The sequence below is a fragment of the Ammospiza caudacuta genome, chromosome 9 (assembly GCF_027887145.1).
Source record: "Ammospiza caudacuta isolate bAmmCau1 chromosome 9, bAmmCau1.pri, whole genome shotgun sequence".
NCBI classification, from domain to species: domain Eukaryota; kingdom Metazoa; phylum Chordata; class Aves; order Passeriformes; family Passerellidae; genus Ammospiza; species Ammospiza caudacuta.
This window is the reverse complement of record NC_080601.1, coordinates 12,661,045-12,683,136: the sequence shown is the minus strand read 5'-3', so window position 1 is coordinate 12,683,136 and position 22,092 is coordinate 12,661,045. Positions and strand designations below refer to the sequence as shown.

General features: G+C 39.3%; 2 protein-coding genes across 2 annotated transcripts; one reads left to right on the top strand and one right to left on the bottom strand.

Moving 5' to 3' along the window:
- The first annotated feature begins 31 nt into the window (after positions 1-31).
- On the top strand, positions 32-10,499 carry SYT15 (synaptotagmin 15). The gene is made up of 9 exons (XM_058810964.1): positions 32-177; positions 1,155-1,387; positions 4,197-4,395; positions 5,059-5,201; positions 5,713-6,008; positions 6,824-6,994; positions 7,504-7,621; positions 8,673-8,852; positions 10,263-10,499. The coding sequence occupies exons 1-9, from the start codon at positions 32-34 to the stop codon at positions 10,397-10,399; spliced, it is 1,623 nt and encodes a 540-aa protein (XP_058666947.1). The 3' UTR covers positions 10,400-10,499.
- Positions 10,500-12,754: 2,255 nt separating this feature from the next.
- Positions 12,755-21,788, bottom strand: SHLD2 (shieldin complex subunit 2). Its single transcript, XM_058810626.1, has 8 exons — positions 20,285-21,788; positions 19,643-19,750; positions 18,683-18,877; positions 17,709-17,843; positions 16,547-16,753; positions 15,473-15,707; positions 13,769-13,884; positions 12,755-13,203 (listed from the first exon to the last, which is right to left on the bottom strand). The coding sequence occupies exons 1-8, from the start codon at positions 21,786-21,788 to the stop codon at positions 13,031-13,033; spliced, it is 2,673 nt and encodes an 890-aa protein (XP_058666609.1). The 3' UTR covers positions 12,755-13,030.
- Positions 21,789-22,092: the final 304 nt, after the last annotated feature.

The following is a 22,092-nucleotide window of genomic DNA, read 5'->3' as shown; positions in this document are numbered from 1 at the left end:
CAGCAGATGGTTCTTGGCTGTGGCTTCCCAGATGTCCAAGCTCCCACAGCTCCAGGCAGGCAGCCCGGCTTGTGTGGGAGCCAGAGCATCTGGCCTGGATCACTTCACTGGGCAGCAGGGCTCTGAAAGCCATCAGGCGTTCACAGCAACTTCAGCACTCCTCACACAGCCACAAAAGTGAGCTCAAGCAAGAATACTGCAAGAGAAAGCAGGCAGTTGTCCACAGAACTCAAAGTTTTTTGTTGCCTCAGACATGCTTATAGATATTATCCTGACAGGTGCAAAACTGCAGAGAAAAATACTCTACTTCAGTGTTTGCACTAATTCAATGGAAAAATAAGAGTAACAAAAGCACTGACTCTGCAATAGTTATTTAATAATTAACTATCTTACAGGCATAAAACTAAAATATATGAAGCTTTTTCTTTTTTGGGTAAAAATTATCTAAATACTTTCTTCCAGAGGACTCAAAAATTAATAGAAAAAGCTTAACCATGCTGCATATAAAGCAGAACATTTTAAATGAAATGAAAAGAATTCTAAGATTCTACAAACCAGAATCTTAGAACAGAGGATTCATTAGGAGGATTCAGAGGATTCATTTCATTAGGATCCTACTGCTTTTAATTCCTTTGCACGTCTCTGGCTTTTAGATTAAACAACACTATGCACTACACAAGCAGTTGTGAAGAGAATATGTAATACAAACAGCTGTTAAATTTAAGGTATAGGTTCTTGTTATATACTGGCTGTGAAAGAAGCATTAGGAAACAAAAGGTGATGGCAAATACTTTGTTTCTGAACTATACGTAAGTAATTTGGCTGGTTAAGATCTGGTTGGTTGTATCCGTTACATACTCAGAGGTTAAACACCATTACGTTCACAAATACGAATAGGAAGGGCTGTAATTGCAATTGTCTAAGGAGATATGCGTTCCTTTGTGCTTACTTATTTTGTTAAAGATACAAAAGAAACGCATGCTATTTCTGGCCCACACGAATATTCAGAATTAAGCTACTAATATATAAGAATTTTTCTGAGTGTAAATGTAGATTTTGGAGCTCTCTCACACCAGTAGTGTCGCACAGGTTTTTTAGGGCTGCCAGAGGATTTATGCAGCCCAATGCTCAGCACCATTCCTGCCCGATTGCAGCCCTCCCTCGGGAAGATGGCAATGTCTGTTCTCGGGGAGCCTGGGACGGCGCGCTATCGCTCCCGACCGGGTCCCTTTGCTTTTCTTGGCCAGCGATGCCTCTCCTCGAGCAGCTGCTGCCGGGCTCTGCCGTGTGCGAGCCGGGGGCGGGCCGGGGAGGGGCTGCGGCTCTCGGACACCGGGACAGCGGCGGGCACCCGGCCGGGCCCGCCGGAGCAGCGGCACCATGGCCGGTAAGTGCGGGAGCGCAGCGAGGGAGGCAGGGAGGGGGTGCCCGGCTCGTCCCGCAGCCCCGGGCGGCAGGAGCTGGGGAGGGCTCGCCAAAGCATCAGCCCAAAGCTGCCCCTGCACCGCCCGGCCGCGCTCCGCAGGGCTGGAACAGCAGGGCTGCCAGCACCGCCCGGAGCGCCGGACAGGGGAGAGCTCGGCCTGGAGACGGGCACAGCAAACGGGCTGCCTTGCCTCCACTACCCCCAGTTATTTAATTTATACTGACTGTGTTTTATATGGGGATTAAAACTCGTGGTGGAGGACGAGCTGCTGGTAAACTTGCCAAAAAGCTTACTGCAAAGTTTAAGTAAAGCTTATTAAAAGCATGTAATCACACAGTAAGCAAAAAGGGATGCAATCCCAGAGGAGAGAGAGGATGCCTGTCAGCACCTGCTCTATGCTAGGATAAACCTGGTACCTATCAGCAGGAGACAGTCCCCCGGCTCAGGTAGGGGGAGATGAAGTGGTCCAACAGGTCTCTTCCCTCTCTCTGCCATGATCCTGTACCACAGCAGGATACAATACATCAGTTTCTCATGATGCCAGGTAAAACATGTATATTTTAAATATACAGATTTTCTCCCTGCATACAATGGATGCAACTTATCTCAGTGGTTGATTTGTGACTAGTGCTACATCGTGCCCTAAGCCCCTGGTTCTGTTGCTGATCCAATCAGATAAGATGGTCTAAAAGTGAGACAAATTCTCCTTACTCTCATTAAAGTACAGGTAACTTCTGGAATGAGTAAAACTTTGCCTTATATTTACAGCTGTGTAAAGTTTAAAAAAACCCAGAATTTGAGTCTATGCCTATGGGTGTGTCATGAATGCTTAACATCATTCTGCAGTGAACAAATTCAGTACATACAAACTCATTCTCTTACTCCAAAAATCAATGCACACCTCATCATACTGTCTTTAATGGCAAATGGTGACAAACTTGCTATAAGGGAACACAGGACTGCTGCTGAGAACAGAGACTTATGAATGAACAGGACAAGTTAAAAAAGACCTGTACAACTTACTTGAAATGTTAACCTTTCAGATCAGACAGCAAAACTACCAGGCATATAAAGATTTTTTGTTTATAGTGCACCTACATGAAGGAAACCATTAATTTCTATTATGTTCATGGGCATTAAACTGAAGCATTTTTTCTGCATCTGGCCTTCTGAGATGCAATAAAATACGAGCCTGACTGAAGATATATTTGAGCATGCCCTGCAAAACTAAAAGGAACAAACACACAAAATTCCCATGCTCATATGCATTTCCTCATACTGTGCATTCTTATCAAGGAAAACCAATTTACCCACATGGCACAGTCAGACTTGTCTCTGTATTAATATTAACCCACACCAAGTAGGTGCTTGTTTCCTGTTGCTCAGAATAAGGATTGCACTAACAGTCTGGCTGAATGCTGGAACCCACTCAGTTCACCCACCAGCTGAAGGCCAGCAAAGTGCTGTTGCTGTGGTACAGCCATGAGCAGGGTGGCTGCTCCTGGTGCTGCTGGGAGACAGGAGTGACTGTGTGACTCAGGGAAGCAGCCAGCCAATTCCTGCAGAGGCCTAAGGCAACACACCTGGAGGGGAGCTGCAAAACCAGCTTGGCCCCAGTGACTCCACCAAATGCAGGAAAATGAGTCAGGATCAGATTAAGGCCTTTGTGGTGCTATGGGCAGGTTAATTTTATAGCACAAGGTAATTACTTAAGTGTTCTGTAGCTGAAGGACATTTTATGTCACTTACTGCAACACAGCAACACTGAAAAAGATCAGCAATATATGTACTTGCAACTCACCTCCCATACTCTTTATAGCTCTAATGAATAAACTAAATTAAATTAAAATAGTTTGGAATTATTCAAAGCTATTATTATTTGATAGTCAAAACTATCAGTAGTGTTGGCTGATGATTTTGTGCTTGTATTGTCTTTATTTTACTTGTACCATTGTAAAGAGATGGCAAACTGCAAGGTACCTACCAAGCACAGACAGATAAAAAGAAAAAGGAATAAAGCATAATTAAGTTAACTCTACCTAAAAACAGAGAAGAAGAAAAAAATTCAGTACCAGTTGTGAGAAAATGCTAGGTCACTTCACTACTTCAGTTTCAGGGGAGACCTTGAGAACTGTCAGCACCCAGTACTGAGCTGCTCCTGAGCTGTCTCCCATGGCTGCAGAGTGGAAGATAATTCTAGAGTTTAGGTACAGAGCAAAATAATCTTTGCAGCCTATCACTCCAGCCATCTCAGCAAACGTGAAAGCAATGAACTGAGCCCTTCATCAACTGTCTACCTTTGGTCTAACGAGAAATTCTCACAACAGAATTTCTCATATTCATATTAAATATATTTATTAAGATTTATCTGGGTTTGTTCACAGTAATTATAACAAGATTTTGTTGTATGTTAAGCACTCATGATTCAGGAAACTGTGTTTAATGGATACTTAACTTTGACTTCACAAATCAGGAAACACATGCATCCTTAGAAAGAAAACAACCCATAGCTTTACTTTGTTCCTTGAGCCAGGGTCCATTGCAGTAACTGCCAGTGCTTCTGAACACTGTAATCTGTCACTGCCATTGTCATGTCCCTTCAGGTGCTGCACCATGCTATAACCAAACAAAAATGTGCATGTGAGCTGAATGCTTCATTTAATAATAATTTTGGAATGGTTTTTGTTAGCTTTAATATTCCTGTCTACACCCAAAATATACTTAACTTTGATCTTCCTATGATGTTTTGTGTGCTTTTATGTTTGAACAGAACAAGCAGTTGCTGTGGCTGGAGGTATAATAGGAGGGATCCTTTTATTTATCCTCCTTGGAATAACTGCGTATCTGCTCTGGAAAAAATGTTGCCGCCTCTTTTCTTATGAAAAGCTCATCAATCCTGTCAAAACAACAAATGCAAATGCCATTTTCCAGGATCAGGCAAACTCTGAAATTCATCTAAAAAGTACAAGGTACCTATTTTCATTCTGTTTTTAAAGCATATGCTATGTGATTATTTCAACTTGTCAAATGTCAAATGAGCAGGTGATCCAAATATGTGCATGTACAGAAATAAAGGAGATTCCTAAATTATATGAAAACATCAGTCATGTTCTGTTTTGTTCCCTTAGGAAAAGGATAATCTAACTATGAAAGTGATGGTTATTCCTGATTTATTTAAAAGAGAGAATATATTCAAGTGTACTTGGTGAATGGATAGCTTTACCTGTTAGACAAACCCAGCCTATGTTCCAGAGTAATTTCTAGTCTAATAACAAAAACAACAGGACTTCAGTTCAGGAAGGAGACTCTTTATGAGAATTAATCATTGCAGGGGTTTTGGGCTCTAAAACAAGCAGCTGCAGTTAATTCTTCCTTTCCTTTAAAAGATAAATTCTAAAGGGAAGGAAAGGGGCAAAGAGAAGAATCTAACAGGAGAATTAAGACCTAATATACATCACTGTCTTTTCATGCATTAAGCAATTTATTTTATTTGCTTTTGGATTTTATTTTTACCTTTGCATGTCTGTAGAATTTTTACATTGTGACATAAGAGCAGTAAACTTACTCGTCTCATCAAGTTTGATTTCCAGCTTTAAACCAGAAGAGTCAATAGGTGCTGTTGTCTTGAGCAGGTCCAGAAGTGTTCCATTTATCATTCCACCAACACTGCATGGGCGAGACTGGATTCACCTGACAAATGAAGAACAGGTTCAGGAAGACAGGGACCCCTTCATGACCCCTCAGTCTGGGCCACGGTCATCATTTCATTCTCTGGGTATGGCATTGCAAAAATGGGACTATTTTTAAGGGTAGGGTGGCTTTATCATTATGAAGCATATATCTTGGGGGCACAGCAGAGACTGCATTACCCAGCACAAGCCCTAAATGCTCCATGCAGTTATATATTTTATATATGAGAATTGGGCAAGAATGTAGTAATTTTGGTCCCTTAGACATTTGGCAGACAAAGCAATTTCTCCTCCCATATTTTGTAAAGGCCAGGAAGTGTCTGTTGTCCCCAGGAACAGCAGTCACCAGCTGCACTCTGCAACAACAGCTAGAATTAACCAGATACAGTCAGAGGAATAAGAGAAAGAAAAGTGCTGCAGCCTACAATTACTGCCCCAAATTTGAGGGAAAAGGAAATAAAATATGAAATTCTTACCAAACATTGATTGTTAATAAAGAGGGTAATCTGATTTACCCCAGTACAGCAGTGGTTATAAAAGTGCCTGCAATGGTTCTTGAGGCTAATCTGAGGGTGCTTGCTTTGCCTTTTCTTGTAGCTGGAGCTTATGTTGTAGGAACCATTAACCCAGATCTGTACAAGTTTCCCGAAGACAAAAGTGAAACAGACTTTCCTGACGGCAGCATTGGCCGCCTCTGGTTCTCCATAGAATACGAACAAGAGTCAGAAAGGCTCCTGGTCTCCTTGATCAAAGTCAGAAAGCTGCAGCCTCCTGCTGATTCCTGCAGTTCATTTGTGAAAATCTACCTGCTGCCTGATGAAAGAAGCTACCTGCAGTCCAAAACAAAACGTAAAACTCTTAACCCCCAGTTTGATGAAAACTTTGTTTTCCAGGTACTTTTTCTTTTGATGAGGTGGATTTTTGCTTGCAAATATTAACTTGTCAAACTACAGTACACGTTTGTATGTCCACAATGCTTCTACCAAGACAGAAGTTGTTTCCACCAGAGAGAGCTTTTTTTTACTGAGGCTTCTGGAGATCCTGGGCTACAGAAGCGTGTGGATCCAGAACTGCTCTTACTTCTGGTCTGTACCAAAGTTAAGGATTCCAGAACTTGCCCTGGGAATAATGAAAACCCCAGTTTGAACTAGAGCTGAGCAGTTCAGCCCAGCAGTTCTAGAAGTCCAGAAGGAGCCAATACTGACATCATGCTTTCACAGCTTTTGGGTTTTTTTTGCTGTGGAAGTAGACTAGACAGCAGAACCTGAGAGGAATCTCTGGGCTGCTGTCTGTATAGTACTGCACAGCTTGGCTTCCCATGCTAACAGGCTTTCAGCACACGCCACAAGACAAAAGCTCTAAAACCAAAAAATGTTTGTGTTTCAGACAACCGACAAAATGTTTACAGATTCTAAACATCTTAGTCTGAAAGTGAATGCATCACACAGCACTAGATCCATATGAACTAAAAAAAAACACCAACTAACTTCACAGTTTTCGAATGAACTCTTATTTTAGCTTGGATCTTGACTTCCACATAGCTCAAGTTTTAGGCAAATTTTAAAAGTACTTCAAATAATTAAAGGAAGTCTAAACTTACCCCACCTAAACTTACCACCATTTGAAAAATACTTCCTTTGCAGTCATGCTAGAGTAGGAAAGTGTCAGATGTTTTATAATTATTAATATTCTTCATTTTCCTGTACAGGTTTCCAGTAAAATGTTGCTCCAAAGGACACTAAAGTTTTTGGTTTATCATGTTGATAAACAGAAGAAGCATCATCTCCTAGGCCAAGTTATCTTCCCACTAAAAAATGAAGCATTAACTGAGGACAACAAACTAGTCATATGGAGAGATCTGGAGAAAGAAAACTTGGAGGTATGTGATACCAGGCTCTCGGCACTGTGCAACTTCTGTCATCCTACAAGTATTGGAAGGATATATCTGAAGTAGAACTACATTCTACCAAGTACCTCAAATGCAAAACTTCATAAACATTTGGAATAGAAATTCCCATCCTACCAACCTGCAGATCCATAGCTGTTGTAAAAGGAGTACCCAGATGCTTAGAAAAAGTCATATGAATTAGGAGGTTGTTACATAAGAACTTTTGTTATTTGCTCCTCTTTTCAATTAGTAAGAGCAGAAAAGAGCAGAAAGGGAAAGGAAATAGCTAGCCCCTGGAAAAGACTAATTCTGAGGGTTAGGAAGGCTGATTAATTGGTTCCATCAAATGTTACAACGGAATAAATAAAGCCACTACAATTTACTCACACGCCTTTGTGTGACAGAAACTATTAGCATGAAAAAGGATTTTTCTCCCCATTTGACCACACAATGAGGGAGTTTTTCAGACAAGCTTATCAGGTGTTGTTCTGCTTCCAAAGCCTCCTTCAGAGCATGGTGATATCCAGTTCTCCCTGAGCTACAATGACTACCTGGGCCGTCTCACGGTGGTGGTTCTGAGGGCGAGGGGATTAAAGCTCCAGGAGAGCCCTGCTGTTGGTAAGTGGGATTTCCTCCCTGCTGTCAGCTCCACAATTCCTGTTTTCATTTGCTCCTTCCTCATCTGTACACCCAGGCTTGTGTTGTGGGAATCTGACAGGAACAAATAAATATCCTGGTGATTTGAGTGGAAACAAATCATATTCTGCCCTGAGGCAATTAGATTTTGATAGATTAGTTTTGCTATCTTTGGGGTTTGTTTCATAATAAAAGGTTTGTCCTGTGGCAATTGGTGGTAACTTTTTTCTCCTGTTTTTGTACAGTGAGCAACATCCTTTTGCTGCTCTCCAGTCCAGAGAAGGCAGAATTTCAGGGGATTTTGACATTAACAGTTGCCTCAAGTCAAATTCCCAGGGGTAACAGCTGCAGGATAACTGCTTATGCTGAACACCTGTCCTGGGAGGAATTGAGCTGAGAGAAAAAAATCTCAGTTTAGGACAGCCTGGCTATTGTTCAAAGGATCATGGCATGGACTCACAATTTTCTCCCGTAGTGCAGAAGGCTTTTTCTGGTACATCATACTCATGTATCCCTGGTCTCAGAGATTACCTCAAAATGCTGTTTAAAATCTAACGCTCAAAAGCAAGAACAGATGAAGAACCAAACTTGTATTTCAGTCTGTAGTGATTTCTTGCAGGGCTTTGAAGCCAAACAATATAAATGCAAAATACACCTATAATTTAAAAGGAAAAGAAGTTTAGTTCTCTATATACACACATCACTATGAAGTTTTTTTTGACTGTACAAATTAAGCCTTCAAAAAAGTCTCCATCAGATGAAGGGAAGGCACAGAAACATAAGATCAAGGATGCAGGGTAAGAATATGGCTGCTAATTGTACCAGCATTTAAATTGGAAAGTGCACTTCAAAACTGCACTGTTAGAACTTTGTATGCTCCCTGCTTTATGTCATGCTGTCATATGTGTTCCATCTATCTTTCACAATCTGATGTTACACTTGATATTGACTCCCAAAAAGAAGAAATTCTTTAAGCTGTCTCCCAACTGCTTCTTAAAGATGTATTTTAGTCTTCAATTTCTTTTTCTCCAAGGTGTCTATGTCAAAGTCTCACTAATGAACCATAATAAATTCATCAAAAGTAAAAAGACAGCAGCTCTTCTGGGAACTCCCAACCCTGTGTACAATGAAACCTTCAGTTTCAAGGCAGATCAGACAGAGCTGGATACAGCAAGCCTGAGTCTATCTGTGCTCCAGAGTAACAAAGGAGAAAGTAAGTTATATAAGTTATTACAGTCATGTAAGTTACTAAAGTCAAGGTGTCAAATCTCTGCTATATTTGAGACATGTTTAAACCTGAGAGGAAATAATTCCTTTTCAGCAATAATCATAAAACATGTAAGAGTTTTGGGGTATTTCAAAGGCTGTCTCTTTAAAAGCAGAACAACTTATTTGTAGTTAAGCATATGTCTCTCTTCAGAGGCTACATTCCATGGAAGACATGAATAACATCACTGTAGCCTAGTCAATGCCAGTACAAGGTGCTGTGCCTTTGTTTCATTCCAGTATCCCATTAAAACAAGCTATGTGAACACTTGTGTGTGTCACACACAGCCTCCAAAACTGTGTGGCCATTCACTCCTTCTAAGCAAATTTGAAAGAGGAATAGAAATTTTAATTCTCATAGCAGTGAGAAAGAAGGAAGAGAGATTAGCAAACATCCCCATTCCCTGGCAGAAAACCTGATGCTTGAGGCCACCTCTTACTATTAGAGAATCCATTAAGGAGTTCTGCTTACAGAAGCAAATCAGAATTCAGTATTTCCACTGTTCACAAGAAAAACATCTTCCCTGCAGTGCAAATATGATCTCAATAATTTTCCCCATTCACAGCTGGAAAATCCAGGCATGAATAAACAATCTGGTCCTTGGCAGTGGCAACACACATATTACAGCTCCCAGCTGTCTCAGTAATTGCATTGATTTCTTGCAAATCATGTGAATCCTACTGAGGTTGAAGATACCCAAAATTAGGGCATGCTTCCCCAGTAAAGCTGAGGTAAAGGGGCAGGGCAGATGCACATCAGATATTTGTGCCTTGAAGATGTTTTAACTTAACTTCAGGCAAAAGGACAGGCCTGCATTGACTGAACACCCACTTACTGCTGTACCTTTTAATGCTGAACTTCAGCAGGTAGAAACTACAGAACTTGAAGTCCAGGGTTACTTCTTTGATTAATGTTTTGGTTTAAAAATACCTTTCAGAAAAGGCACTATTTGGAGAAAAACACATTGTAATCTTATTGTAGGAGTTCCATGCTGTTGTCTCCTTACCACAAAAGCTCCATATCTTCTTGATGTTTCTCATGGGCAGCTACTCAGAGCCCTGACTCTTTGTTCTTCACAAAGCAGCCACTGACTTCCATTCCCTTCTCAACCACCACCCCACTTTTTTATAGCATCTTCTTCTCACTGGTCACAGCTGTGGCCTGTTAAAGTCAGGCCCGTTCCTGATCTTTGCTAATTGGCCCAGCTGCAATTCCTTAGGGGTAAGATTACTTTCTACACTATCTTTATTTTCTTATATTCTATCCCTCCACAAATACATGTTGATATTCTAATGTAGGCAAGGATTTCAGCGAAGCATCACAGGTGTTCATCACTAACTGCTTTTTTTTCCCCAGAAACACTTCTGCTGGGACGAGTGGTAGTTGGGCCTTTCATGTACACACGTGGCAGAGAACTGGAACACTGGAATGAGATGATCAGTAAGCCCAAGGAGCTGGTGAAACGATGGCATGCTCTCTGCCACAGCACATGAACAGCACTGAGGAAAAAACAGCCTTAATATGGAAAAGCTCTTACTGTCTTTCTCATCTAAAGGGTATAAAAATCTTTGCTAAGATTTTTTACCAAACAAAGAAAAAAATAAATTATTTCCTTGACCAAGCACAAATAAACGATTTGGTTCCTGGTAGGCTGGGAGTCCTTCTTTCCTCTCTTCAAAATATATGTTCAATTTAATTAACATGCAGCTGAACAATCAAAACAGCCAAACATGATCTCTCAGTATTAATTATTTTGACTGGAAAATTCCACTTGGTTATGAGTTGTGGGCACAAATGATCACACATGTAGTCAGAGCCCAAGAATTGCCAGTGATGACTCCAGGCCTATCTGCCCACTGCTCCACATCACCACAGTGCTTCACCAAAGGGGAGAGAAGCCCAGTGAGCATGCCAAAACAAAACCCTAAAGACCTGACTAATACATGTAGAACATGTTTAAAATAGCAGCAGTGTATTTAAGAGCTCTTTTGAACAGCAAGGGTGAAGGCACTGCTCATTGGTCACACACCTGGAAGCAGCTGCTCTCATCCCCCAGCACCTCAGTGTATTTTCTGCAATAACTCGGTTCAGTGTTTTCAGCTGACCCCAAGTACAGCACTTTGTGTTAAAAATAAGGGACAAGCAGAGAAGTCACAGAGTCACTTGTCACTGGAGGCTATTCCAGTACTGGAGTACTCTGAGACAGTAAGATGAGGACATGTCCTGTCCTATTATATTTCTCTCTAAACACATCTCTGCTGGAGACACAGCATTGATTACAAGAGCCTTGGGTTTGACCTAGCATGACCATTCTCACACTGAAAATCCAATTAGCTTAAGCCCCCTGGGCATGTGTCTGTTTTAGTAGTAGAGTCCTCTTCATTAAGTAAATTACTGCTCTAAAGTAATTTGGAGCAATTATTCCTAATCAAAATAAAATAGGACATTTTTCTCTTTTTGATTGTTCACTAGGGACCTGAGCTCCGTACCCTTCTCACTGTACAGTTATAAACCAGACACACAGACTACTGCAGCAAAACATTTTGCACAATGGTGTTCCATAACCTCTATGGCTGAAATCAAATCAACTTCCTTTCAAACAGGATATAATATTAATTAATTCAAAATCTTAAAAATATTAGCCTTCTCTGGGGAGATGAAACCACTTTCCATTTTGATAATATTGTTATAACCTAAAGGAAATGTTGTGAATGAGAAGACACCACAGAGGAATTGTAAGATAACAGACCTCCCTGATCCTCCATCTGACATGGTACACAGCACCCTCAGTCTGTCTTGCTAATTACACCACTGGATACAAAATGAGCCTAAACTCATTACATTAAGCTGAATTTGACAAAGTGCTCAACCTTAATTATATCTAAAGGGGTAATACCAGCAACTCAATCCCAAAGAGCTGTATTCAAATTTCAGCCTCACAAAACTACTGCAAACCAATCTGATAAGCTAAGTCATTGTGTTTGTTCTGGGGAGAAAAACTACCCAGTAATCATTCCGTTTACATATTACTAGAATAAAATTATTTTACCGAATAAATTTTGCATTTTATTATTTCAATCATACAAGTAAAGATCTTAAAAGTGAGCAGTTAGTAGTATTTCAGACAGCTGGTTAATGAGCATGTGCAGAAGATGCATGCAATGCACAGTGTTTGTTAACAAATACCCCAAGGTGGAAAGTCACCTGTCTGACTTGATGTAGTGTGGTCCTCTTTTCTTCTCATACATTAAAGTAACAATACTTCCAAGCTTGTGTGTTCAGTAATTTCTGCTAAACTGTGAAGAAACAAATTCTAATGCACTTACCAATGTGCTTGTACTCATGGTCATCCAAGGGAAGCAAATGAGAAAGGCCCTTTTTGACTCTACCTGAACAAGAGTTATTTCACAGCAAGAAACATCATCAAATAAGTAGTTCTAATACAATGTTTTTAACTGACACAATGAGAAATTCTTTTACCTACTGCCTTTTATAAAACATCCATCTGATCTTGTGCTTGAGACTTACCTTGAGCTGAAGGAGGTGGAATGATTACAAACCAGTTCTGTTTTACAAGAGAAGAGAGCAGCAGCAAAATTGCTGAGGTTAATGGCAAAAATTCTGCTGTTAAAAGAAGGAAAGCAACCACAACAGCAAAACAAAACCACCAAGCTACAGATAGCATATGGGATAAGATAAATAAAAATTGAGTAACTAAAATATTACTGAATTCTCTCTGTCTTCCTCTAATATGCCAGGTCTCAGGAAAATTCAATCTCTCACAATAGTAGTGAACTTTTCTGAGGAGAAAAAGGAAAACAGATATGGAAGAAATTGTTGGAGTTTATTAACATCATTATTACCACAAATATGCATGTATAAAAATATATTATGCATGTATAAAAATATATCCTATGAAAATTCATCAGAATTACTCCAGCAGTATATACTATTAGCAGACATTCCATACCAGTCCTTTTGATAGTTTTGCTTTTTTCATAAGTTAAAACCAAAATCCTTTATTATAGTTTTTAAAAGAGATTTGCTTCCTTCAGCTAAGTAATTTTTCTTCTGCTTCCCATCTGTGTGTCCTTATGGCCTTTGTTACTCAATCAGTGCAGAGGTCAAAGATCAGGATGAAAATTCAGCAGATGGAAATCCTTTTGCAAAGGATAGCTGTTCTCATCTAGCACAAAGTGGCTTCTGATTTCCAACAAATAGGATGCTTCTGTATCTGCCAGCAGTGAATGACACAGATCTGCTACTATTGTGCTGTAGGTTATATCTGAAGAGGGCACTGCAAAACACAAAACAATTCAATTTACACTTGATTTTCACAATAGCACCTAACATTCAAGTTCTACCTCCATGAAGCTCCATTGAATTACTGCAAGTGAAGCTCAACATCTGAATAGAAAATTAGCTTTTATTTTTAATTACTTTTTAAAAACAATGAGCTGAGCCTGTTTCTGATTAAACTGTTAACACCTGTGAATTACATAAAACACCTCAAGTCAAACAAGATGTATTAAGTGAAGCTTGTCTGAAACACAGCTCAGTGTTTCATGTCATGAAAACACGCCAGCTCCTTCTGAAAGCTCCTAAGACATTCAATTTTGCACATAAGGAATCAATTTAGTTATTGAATATTTAGGGATATACCTATTATATAACTAAGTCGTAGTTATTCACACCTCCCATGTCCTGTTGTTGCAACCTCTCCTGTGAAATTCTGAGTTTGTCAGACAGCCACTTTGATGCTGGTTGTTTAGGGTTTTTTTAAACTGTCAATGATTAAAAATTTTCCTTCCATTGTGAACTTTGCTGCCTGTTTCTATCACACGTAATTCATGAATCAGTACCTACTAATCTCTTCAGCCAGTCTGCAGGAATATTGAGGAAGATTTTTTCCATCAACTCAGACACCACATGAACATAAATTTCATGTCCTTCATCTTCTACTGTCATCAAAGCAGGTCTAGATCAGAAAAAAAAGTTTCATGAAAGTTAACTGCTATGGTTTGTTTTTTATTGAAGGAAAATTTTAGAAAGCACTACAACATAATACCAAGAAATAGAAAAGTGAGAAAATCTCTATGCACTCGTGTCAAATCTGTAGCACTGGAATCAATTTGAGGAATAAATAAGGAAATGGCCTTAAACTGAGACAGGACACTCAGATTAGACACTAGAAGGAAATTTTTTACTGTTAGGATGGTCAGGATTGCCCATGGAGATGGTGGAAGTGCAAAGCAGGGACATAAGCTTAGGTGTATCACCTGGAATTGTACCACCTGTATCAACATCACTCTGTATTGTCTGTCTTAATACATCACTTTATAGCCACATAATGCCAGGGTATAGCTCTTGCACTATAAAAAGTACCAAATGTTTTCACAAACCACTGAACAAACAAAAATACCTATTTGGAAATGCTCCTAAGGTGATGCACTCTTACTAAATTGATCAGAAGAAAATTTCAGTGCAAAAATGTCAGGCTTGTCTCTGAAAATAATGGACATGTAAATTCTACATCTGGACGTGTTCCCATGCTGAGAATACAAACACTGGAAATCCTTATCATTTTTCTACCCTCTTTTGTGTAGGAGCAAATTGAGGTCCTTCATGCCCACTGAGATTTTGTAGTCTTATGAAAGACTGGCACAACCTTTTCAGTTAAGGAAAAAACCTTTTTGCACTTAATCCTTCCTCACAGGAAAACAAACAGTACATAAAGATGCAAGACTATTTTCCTTAGAGGAAAAATACTAAGGCACTACCTGGTTAGATAAATAGGAATTTAAGTCCTAGTTCATTAAGTAATAGTATTTAAGGTAATGATTCATTAAGCTCATTATGAAAGAATTTACAAAGAATTTGAGAAAAAATTTAGATAGAAAATTTACATATTCTAGAATTCTGTCATGTCCATGGTTGTCTCAATTAATATTCTCTAGCTAAATGTCTTTCTAGTCACAATGAAAATTGCATTTCAAAAGCCCAAGATAAATGTGAGAATTGAACAATTAGTTAATAAAGATGTACCTACATCAACTTAGATCCACTTGGTTTATTTTCTCTAAGTGCGAATATTTGTGTCTCACAGTGCCATCTGGTGATAACTCACTATCTCTGCTCTCCCACAATGTTTATTGAAAACATTTGTCAATATTAATTCTGCACAGCTGAAACTGACTTATCAGTTAAAAACATGGTTCTGCCTTCACATGATTTCAGATTTAGGCTGGAACAAGATTCCCAAGGAGTTTTCCTTTGGTCCTCAAGCTTCTACTCCACCTCAGCTTTATCTGACACAGTACTGGGTAAACATCATTCCTGCATGATAGTATTCATAGAAATTAAAAAGTTAGATTTAAGCTAAGAATATCATGTATAAATAATGACAATATAATACACCAATTCAAGAACAACAAATTGAAAATTCATTAGAGACACAGGGATTGCTAACCACACCTTTAACAAAGAGTTTCAGATATGGGGGAAAATAAAATGGAGAAAGTTTACCTCCCTAATAATACACATTACTTTTAGTCTGTTTTGTTTACCTGTAGAATGTTTTTACTTTGCTGTATGGTAGACATCTAATACATTGCTTATAGATCATGTTCTCATCTGCCTGTAGTTCCAAACCACATTTGGCACAACCTGAATACGTAATCATAGGCAGAGAAGCCAAAACACATTCCAGGGAAGTGTCAGCAGAGAAGATGACTTGCTTGTACTGACCAGTGGAAATGGTAAATTTCAGTTCCAAGATATGGGCTTTCACTTGAACCACTCCTACAAAAACAATTCAAATATGAATTAAGTTTTATTTAGAACTGAAAGCAAAATCAATGGCTACAGTTGATTAAAAACCAAAATTGCTATCAAGAACTTTCTCAGTTTTTTCCCCTTTGTTAACACATGCTCAAATTTTTTAGAGGTATTTTATTCAGTGAAAAATCGGTGACTAAATATCATTTTAAAATGTGTAAAACAACTACATTTTCAGGTACTATATCAGTAGATGCCGCTATAGAAGGTGCCTGAATAAGAGATCAAAATTGTGCAAAGAATTTCCAAGTGATTTTCTTCCCACTGTTTCAAAGACACTGAAAAGCACAGCTTTAATGACTTAGTTTATATATAAATAGTGAAAAGCTAGAGTTAAATGCTGCAAGAACAGCTTTAATCACTTCCTAGAATTTAACACCATAGCCATCTTCTAGGATTATCTGGAGAGGATGACTGTGTAAAATGTCTTCTTTGTCCTTCTGTAAGAAGTTTTTAATAGCAGTAGCTATTGAGAGTTCCAGTTTTTGAGAAACACTGATGAACTTCCAGTAATTAGTCACATCATAACTGGGCTGGCTGGCGTGGACAACAGAAGTCAGCATTTCCCTCTGTGTTCCAAAGCTGCCTTTGCCTGGCACACACCACATCTATCCCTCTGCTGGGCTCATGGGATGAAGGCTGCATTCAGTTTGGCCAAGAACAGGGCAGCAGCCTCCAGAAGAAATTCAGAACCAGACCTGGGCTACCTTAAAAAACAACCACCTTGCCTCATCAAGAGAGCATCTATTTTGCCTACTTGTGCATGGCACAACAGACATGACAGAGCTGTGGATAATATTTACCTGAGCATTTTTCATCCAGGAGTGCTGAGAGCCTTGTCAACTCCATGAGGGATGTTTGACTTTTCTGAAACTTTTCTTTAAATTCAACTGCCCTTTTATCATCATCAAACAAGCACTCATAGGATGACCATGGAGTAGTGTGCAGTTCCAGGTCACCTGAGACAGAACTACACTGGACCAAAAGGTATTTGAAGGCCCATATGTGGTCTACAGAACAAAAAAAGCAAAAAGAAGAGTTTACTTTCTGTACTGTGGTTAATTTACAGAAAGACAAGGTCACTTACAAGATTGAGAAACAAATCAGAAGACATTCTCATAGAGCCAGCTCTGGCAACTTCCTTTTAAGTGTGATGACATGCAAGGTTCTTTCTTTCCCTATAAACTTTGCATGAGTTGTTTCCCATAACAGAAATTTCATCTCATCTCTACCAAATTCAGCTGTCACAGCAACTCAGCATTCTGAAAAAGAAACCAGCTCTGAAATTTGTTGTCAGCACTAATGCTGGCAGTGTCTCAGAGAAAAAAAATCTTCATGTTATTAATCAACTTCCATTTTTTAATATATCCCTGTTTTTTAATCTTCTATCTCCACAATTATCAACTTAACATAAACTTAGTTTAACTTTTCTTAAAAGAATAAGACTAGGAATAAATCAAAGTTTGGTAGTAGTCACTGCACAGTCTATGTAATTCTTGCAAGAGATGCTTTTAGTTACAGCTGAACTTGTTCTCAAGACCATCAGGATATAAAGCCTGACATGAGTAAAGTGGAAAGCAGAAAATGAAAAAAGGAGTAGGAAAAACCCAGCAATTTGTGCTACACCAGACAATGGTAAGGAAGACCCAGTAAAGCTGGTAACACAGTTAACACTCATGGATTTTTTATAATTACATAACCAGGCACTATACAAGTAAGTGCATCTTGTAAACAGACTGAAGTTTTTAAATATTTATGCCTTCTCAGTCTTCTGAAGGGCTTTCAAATTCTGTGGCTGATGGCACAGCTTCTAAACAGAGATGTTAAAATTAGCACAAAATACATTACCCCCCCAAGGGGAGTATTTAAAGGCTGAATGGATAAATGTTACAGCTGAATACTTAAAAGGCACTAACAGCATCACAAACACCTTTTCAGACCTTCCCATAGGTACAAGGACCTTACCTTTTTTCCTCTGAAGCTGGGGGTACCAGGCAGCCCCTGCTCCCCACAGAACCATCCTATAGTGTTGATCTCTGTTCTGTTCTACTGTTAGAATAATTTTTCTTTGGCTGCCACCTCTGTAGCTGTACACAGATTCTGACAAGAATTGAAATTACATTACTTCTACAGTAAAAAGCATACAAGCACACAAACCCATGTGCCTCAGTATTACAGTGAAATCTTGGTGTTATCACATTTTATGCTACAATTAAAAGCAAAGAAGAATACACCTACAATTTCTTCTGGACAGAAAATAATCTGCTTTCTTCTACAACATGAATCTAGTTGGAGGGAGTGCATGAAGTATATTAATTAACCTTTATCTATCTAAATACTCAGTAACTGGACAACTCCCTATGAAGCAGGAGGTATCTGAGCATCTTTCAGCTCCCATTCATCCTGACTTGTACTGAGTAGAAAGAAGTTGTACTCAATCTCTCAGCAACTGTTGAAATTAGAAGTTCCCATAACTTCTGTAGAATACAGTGGAAGAAGAATTTCTCTAAAAGTTTTCACATAAAAGAAAACTATAGGCACAAAGTGTACAAGGCACACTAAAACTATTAGTAACAGTACATACAAATCTCTACACAGCTCTTATCCAGAACACTGCATGTTTGTTTCAGTTCCACACTAAAACTACAGCATTTTTCATAAATAATTCTTGAACAAGAACACCTGGATGGAATATCTAATTCCAAGATTTACTAGAGCAAATGATGAAGATGTTTATATTCAAAATTCTGCATTTAAAACTAATAAACATGCTATTGATATGTGGGCAGAAATTTGTATCTTTAGTTCAAGATGATAGTGCAATGAGATCAAATCTTTGTGCAAAGCTTGAAATCAAGCAGTGAGAAACATTCTGCCTTGCAAAATTACTATTTAAGTTCTATCTATGGCAGAAGTTGAAGTCCAGTGCATGAACTTACCTGTTAACACAGAAATATTGATAATTTTCAGGATTGAGTGCACCAAAGTATTGGGCTGGAGCTGATCTAGCTGCACATACTGAACATCATCCAGTCTCTGAACTTGTCTTTGTGGAATGTCTCTGAAGTGTGGAAATTCTGATGATATGTATGCCAATAAGCCATGGAGAACACCATCATCCACTAGAGGATAAACTTACATGGAAAAAAGGCAAAGTCACATACTGCTTTTTATGCTTAGAAGTGTAAAACTTGTAACTTGGAACATGTTTACACTGAAAAAAATCAGAACAGTTTTAGAATAATTTTAAAGTTAGAAATTCCTGAGATAAATAACACTTGATTTGAAATGAAACTGTACTTCAGGGTAGTATCAAGAGGAGGCAGATGAAGTTAAGCCAAGTGCAATACTTTAAAATACACCAAAAAAATCCTGTATCATAGCTTGGTAAAAAGAAAGCTGGTTTTGGTCATTCACCTCAGAATCTGCCTTAAGAGCTGGCATCACAACACTGGACATCACAAAGACAGGAACAACAATGGTGATACTTCCACAGTATTTTCCCCTCAGTCTCCAACCCTCCATGGCCTGCAATTAATCACTTTCCCTGAATGGATCTACTTACTCCATTTGGCAAAAAAATTAATCCTCATGCAATCTCAGACATCACATGGGCAGGTCCTGGGATAACTGCTCCTTCCTAAACTAAATTAATTTTTTTTTTTTTGAGTTCAGAGTGGTAGCCAACAAACTTTATCACGATCTCCACATGCCTATCTGATGCCATGTCCACATCTTGTGCTCAGGTGTTCCTGTCACATTTTTCTATTGTGTTTTGTACCTCTCAGTTGCACACATTTCTATTTTACCCAATGTGTGAGGCATTGCCAGCAAAATGGAGTACTTGAAATAGCTCTTTTACTGTGTTTTTCATGGCAACTTATGCAATACAATCTTACATTTTTCTGCATTGAGAGCTGAGCAGTTCCCCAGATTCAGTAACTGACTGGTAAATGTTGACTGAAGCATGACCTCTCCACACCAAGGATTCTCATACATTATTATATCTGCAAGAAAAAAACAACTTTATCAACTCACATGTCAACAATACTGAAGTGTATAATATTTCTCTTGACTATATAACTGTCTTACATACAGATGTGTAAGGACCAGGGTGTGAAAGAGAACACTTGGAAACACAGTGATTATTTTATTTTAATCTACCAACACCATTTACAATGAGTCAGTAAAATTTTCTCATCAATTTGATATAATTCTTAAATTCATTAGCCTCCTAGCAGACACTGCTTAGGTCTGGTTTGTAGCAGCACTTGTACTTTCCAGGAAAAACTGTTTTAAAACACTGATACCTTACAGAATGGCCCTGACTCTCATGGCTGTGTCTGAGGGCAAACTTCCATGGAATAGTCAATGTTCCACTGGCAGGATGAATGAGAACTCAATGATGTAAGTAAGCAACTTACAAATGCTTAGTTGCTTAGTACGCAAGCCATAGTTCCAAATGACTTGTTACATTCTTCTACTTTAAACAGGCATTTTTAAGACCCATATTTTTAAAAGGCAAACAAAAGAACTCTCACCTGTAAGCAGTACAATATCCCCAGGAAACACAGTGAGGGACCAAAATGCAGCATCATGCCACAGCACCACCTTTCTCTCAATTTCTGACTGGTCAGTAACAGTAACAGTTGCCACAGGAACTTTACATGAAGATTTTGGTTTAGTCTTCTTCTGTATTTCTTTGATATGACAAGGATGCACAACTGCGACCAAAATATTGTACTTTTGATTTTTGCTGCAGCAATTTTTAAGTTGCGATAGTTTCTTTTGGAATTTCTTGAACTCTGTCATCCTGTCTGGATCCACTCTCACCCCAGAACCAGGTGGAGAAGAATTCAGTTTAGCTCTCTTGGATTTCAGCTGTCTTCTAAATGCTGAGTGAGAAAGATGAAGGGAATCTTCATGCTTGCGGGGTCTTTTAGAAAAGTTCTTGTGAGAACAGTTCCCTTGAGAGCACAGTGTCCCAGAGCTCAATGGCTCTACAGGGATTTCATTTACAAGTTGCTCAGCAGGAACATTAAGTTCTTGAAACTTTTCTGCATTTTCCTGAGCACATTCTTCCTGTTTTATAGCTTTAATAGAAACATTTTCCCCATCATCCTCAGAACTGAAAAGTTCAAGAGAACTTGCATCCTCTTCCTCATACTCATTTTCAGTCACAGCAGTAGTACATGTTCCAACACCAGAATCACACTGGAAGTGATCACAGTGTCCTTCTTCAGCTTTTTTGCCTGCTTCTATTTCTGATAGTTTTACAGTTCTTTCCTGCATCTCATTCTGTGCAGAAACAGCCACCCGACTCGAAGTCGCCAAACTACAAAACTCAGTGTCTGCTGACACTGCAAAGTCTGCACATTTATTTGGTTCTTTTGGCTTGGACTCCTGACCTTTTTGGAAAAACACATCCATACCTTGACTCAGATGTTCATGATGCTCACTTCTGTGAGCTGCCTCAAGTCCCACAGACTGTAGGTGGATGCTGACCTGCTCAGTGCTGGCAACCAAAGCAGAAATGCCAGAGCTGTCAACTTCTGAAGGACAGGCTTTTCTCTCAGTGAGCTCTGGGCAGCAGGCACCTGATGGCTTCTCTTGTCCAGCAGACTCTGCACAGCCCTGAGGCAGGTGATGATCTGCAGCCTGATTTACATCTGCAGGTGTAATTCTGTCTTTGGGTTCCTCACAATCAGAGCAAGTTAAACCTGGGCTCTTTTTAGGCGTGCAGGTACAAGTTAGTGCCACAGGGGCAGGAGATGGCAAATCTTTTCCTTCTTTTGCCATGAACGTGCCCTGCTGAGCTCTGGCCCCGCTGGTGGGGACCCCTGCGGGTGTGGAGCTTCCTGCCTGGGGCACCGAGGGGGCAGCAGCAGCGCGGAGCCTCGCAGGAGCAGAGCCAGGGCTGTCACACACACAGCGCAGCTCCCTCCACCGCCCGCCAGCAGGGGCTGAGCTCGGCTCCAGCCCCTCCCGTGGCCTCGGGATGCTGGGTGCCCCCACAAAAACATGAATCTGAGGCCTTTGTGACATTTTTGACTGCTGTGTAAGTTTGACTTTAAATAATGTGGTTTATACAATAAGCACAATATCAGCAGATGCAAAAAAAAAAAAAAAAAGATTTTACTTTTTCTTTGCAATTTTAAAAACACCTAAAATTCATGGGAGTATTTCATAGTTTAACCAGTAAAAACACTACTTAACTACTTAGAGCCTATAAAAATAGATGTATAAAATCTAAAAAAGGGAATTTATTTTAGAAATATTTAGCATTTGTTTCTGTCAAATTTGCACAGAAAAATTTACAGTAACACCTAGTTTCTGATTCTGATACACA

Bases quoted from the DNA above. Each gene is read 5' to 3' on its own strand.
- SYT15 (XM_058810964.1), top strand. From the start codon at position 32: ATGTCCAAGCTCCCACAGCTCCAGGCAGGCAGCCCGGCTTGTGTGGGA. The intron at 4,396-5,058 runs GTACCTATTTTC...TGTCTTGAGCAG, and splicing joins ATTCATCTAAAAAGTACAAG to GTCCAGAAGTGTTCCATTTA. The intron at 8,853-10,262 runs GTAAGTTATATA...TTTTTTCCCCAG, and splicing joins CCAGAGTAACAAAGGAGAAA to AAACACTTCTGCTGGGACGA.
- SHLD2 (XM_058810626.1), bottom strand. From the start codon at position 21,788: ATGTCACAAAGGCCTCAGATTCATGTTTTTGTGGGGGCACCCAGCATC. The intron at 19,751-20,284 runs GTGAGAGTTCTT...TTTTTCTTGCAG, and splicing joins GGATATTGTACTGCTTACAG to ATATAATAATGTATGAGAAT. The intron at 18,878-19,642 runs GTAAGATTGTAT...TTTCCATGTAAG, and splicing joins AGCTCTCAATGCAGAAAAAT to TTTATCCTCTAGTGGATGAT.